Source organism: Enhydra lutris, unplaced genomic scaffold (assembly GCF_002288905.1).
Source record: "Enhydra lutris kenyoni isolate GAN:26980312 unplaced genomic scaffold, ASM228890v2 scaffoldscaffold56, whole genome shotgun sequence".
Classification (NCBI taxonomy): Eukaryota; Metazoa; Chordata; class Mammalia; order Carnivora; family Mustelidae; genus Enhydra; species Enhydra lutris.
In genome coordinates, this window is record NW_019154140.1 from 13,319,391 (window position 1) to 13,322,530 (window position 3,140).

General features: G+C 33.8%; 1 protein-coding gene across 1 annotated transcript; it reads left to right on the top strand.

The window, feature by feature from the left end:
* Positions 1-1,516: 1,516 nt before the first annotated feature.
* LOC111157873 (olfactory receptor 6C1-like) lies at positions 1,517-2,458 on the top strand. Its single transcript, XM_022519578.1, has one exon. The coding sequence runs from the start codon at positions 1,520-1,522 to the stop codon at positions 2,456-2,458; it is 939 nt and encodes a 312-aa protein (XP_022375286.1). The 5' UTR covers positions 1,517-1,519.
* Positions 2,459-3,140: the final 682 nt, after the last annotated feature.

Here is a 3,140-nt window from a genome sequence, read left to right on the forward strand (position 1 = left end):
CATACACTTTAATTGCCATATGTTTGTTTACAAAATATGTCACTGTGATGTCTGTTTAAAAGCCCTCAGCCTGCTTCCTCCAGTCCTGAAAAATAGCAAAAGAAATGTTCATTTCCTGTGACTTTCACAAGCTTTCCCAGTAGCAATGGAATTTGCCTTAAATAACCAACAGCAATATTTTTTTGCTAAACAGTGTGAAGTGAGTGAAAAGAGAACTCAGACATGTAAGGGGAAAAAAAGATCAAGAAACTTCACAGTATTATGATGTATTATATACCAGTAATCAAAAATTCTACATCTTAAACTAAATATCCTATTACAAAACTTCCTTAATGACTCTGAATTGAACACTCTACTATTTAGTGAGAATGCACAGAATGAGGGATATGATAATGGACTGGTTTGATTTACTGAGAAAAATTTAACTTCACTTTAAATGCATTGTATTATTAAAGTTATTATTATTCAGGAAAAGAATATAAAGGGATTTAATGTGCCGACTTATCCTATACTCCAAGGTGTTGACATAATAAAGCTTCTATAACTGGATACTCATGTAGATAAAAGGAAAAATATAAAATTATAATATGGGATAGAAAGCAGAATTCATATATAAAGAATAATACCAACAACATTTAGATAGAAGAAACTCTGAAGGAAAAAATGTTCTATAAAATAATTTTAGATATAAATACATTGTTTCTTTAGCCCATGAATGTGTAAATCGACCTGCTAAATTTCTACCGTGCCTTCTGTCCACTCTGTGCTCTCTATAGTCCAAGGATATCATGTCAAAGAATTCATTAACTGTGGCTTCAGATAAGGCATAGGAGGTTGGAAAAGAAGAATGTGAACCAGAGTAAAAACTTGGGAATTTTGTCACAATGTTAAAAATTGAACTTCACTGACTTTCAAATTTTGGTCACATCCCCATATGAGTGACCTCCCTCCAAACATACTGTCTTTTCTATGTTATACTTCTAAGTAATAATGCTAATACTAATACTAATAATACTAAGTAATAATATACCTAATTCAGGTGACAGAAATGAGGAAATGAGACAATTTGTGGTTGGAAGAGGACAAAGATTTTCTCAACGGGAAGGGAATCCTTCAGGGAATTACTCTGAAGAGTCAACAGGAAGCATTTCTATTCCAGTTATCAAATATTCAGAAAAACTTGGGTTAAAATTCCTGTTCTTCTCATGTAGGGCATGTATTGCAGATAAGATTTTTAAAAATCTTTTTAGAATCAGTTCCCAATCAGTGAAATAAAGGTTTTATGAAGAAACATTCTAAAGAAACACAGAGTGTGACACATGGTAAAAATTTACTTTAAACTGTCACCTACTTTTATTATGTTGTCTTAAAGTTCTCTTACATTAAATTAATTAAATTAAATTAAATTAAATTAGTTTACTTCCAGAGACCAACTCCAGTGGCTTCCTATATGTAATTCCCTTTCTCTAATCCTTCTGTTTGTGTTTTCTCCTCTAGTCTACACAAAAGAAGAAACGAAATGAAAAACCACACAGAAATAACAGAGTTCATTCTCCTGGGATTGTCAGATGATCCGCAGCTTCAGGGGGTGATCTTTGTCTTTCTGCTCATCACCTACATGCTCAGCATCACTGGGAACCTGACCATTATCACCCTTACCCTGCTGGATTCCCACCTCCAGACTCCCATGTATTTCTTCCTCAGAAATTTCTCCTTGCTAGAGGTTTCATTCACAACTGTCAGCATACCCAAGTTCCTGGGCACCCTGATTAGAGGAGATAAAACCATTTCCTTTAATGATTGCATGGCTCAGTTGTTTTTTTTCATTCTGTTGGGAGTCACTGAATTTTACCTTCTGGCTGCCATGTCCTATGACCGTTATATTGCCATCTGCAAACCTCTGCATTACATGACCATCATGAATCCCAGAGTCTGCATACTCCTTGTCTTTGCCTCTTGGTTGGCTTCATTCTTAATCATATTCCCATCACTCATGCAGTTCATACAGCTTGATTACTGTAAGTCCAACGTTATAGACCATTTTACCTGTGATTATTTCCCCTTACTACACCTTTCTTGTTCAGACACAAAATTCCTAGAGACAGTGGGTTTTTCCTGTGCTGTGTTTACTCTACTGTTCACTTTGGCATTAATAATTCTGTCCTACATATATATCATCAGAACAATTTTGAGGCTTCCTTCTGCTAGTCAGAGGACAAAGGCCTTTTCCACCTGTTCATCCCACATGATTGTCATCTCCATCTCCTATGGCAGCTGCATTTTCATGTACATTAATCCAGCAGCAAAAGACAGAGTGTCTCTGAGCAAGGGTGTTGCTGTGCTAAACACCTCAGTAGCCCCCATGCTGAACCCCTTTATTTACAGCTTAAGGAACCAGCAAGTCAAGCGAGCCTTCATGGACAGGGCAAGGAAGATTGTATTTTTCTCAAGCAAATAAAAAAAAATAAAAATGTTGTCATAAATTAGAGACATAGTCAAGAAAAAGTAAATAGGAAACAGGGCCCTGCAAAAGTCTATGAATATCCACATAGTCTCACTAGAGTTCTGTTTCATTGCTTATATTTCTATTGCCAGCAGTATACTGAGGATATTTGAGAAATACTGTGAAATACATATATACATATGTAGATATATGTCTAAATATCAAATATATACATATATTTGAATATATATATATTTCCACTTAAATTCCAATCACTTTCTCATGCATTTCCTTTCCTTTGAGATAGTCTTTTCACTCTCTATGAGACTGAACTCATTTCCTTCTAAATATTTTTAAATACCAATTTTTTCAAAATAAAACAGAAAATCAAAGAAAGACAAAAAGACACTGTAAGATAAATGAGTTAAAATTGTTTTATGATTTCACCAGGAAACATTGTTTGAAGGAATTCAGAAAATATTGTCATGTTTAACATTATTATTATTTTACTATACGAAAACTATAAATATAACTTAGTCTTACTGGAATATTACATGTACCATCCTCTTCATATGATAGCATACTTAGTAACTATGTATAAAACTATCACTAAGAAAGTGATATATTTAGTTTTTTTGAGAAGTCTCAAAGTATTTTTCAAGTACCCAGTTTAAAATTTTCTGTGTCATATAATTTA

Excerpts from the sequence above, each read along its gene's own strand:
- LOC111157873 (XM_022519578.1), top strand. The coding sequence starts at position 1,520 with ATGAAAAACCACACAGAAATAACAGAGTTCATTCTCCTGGGATTGTCA.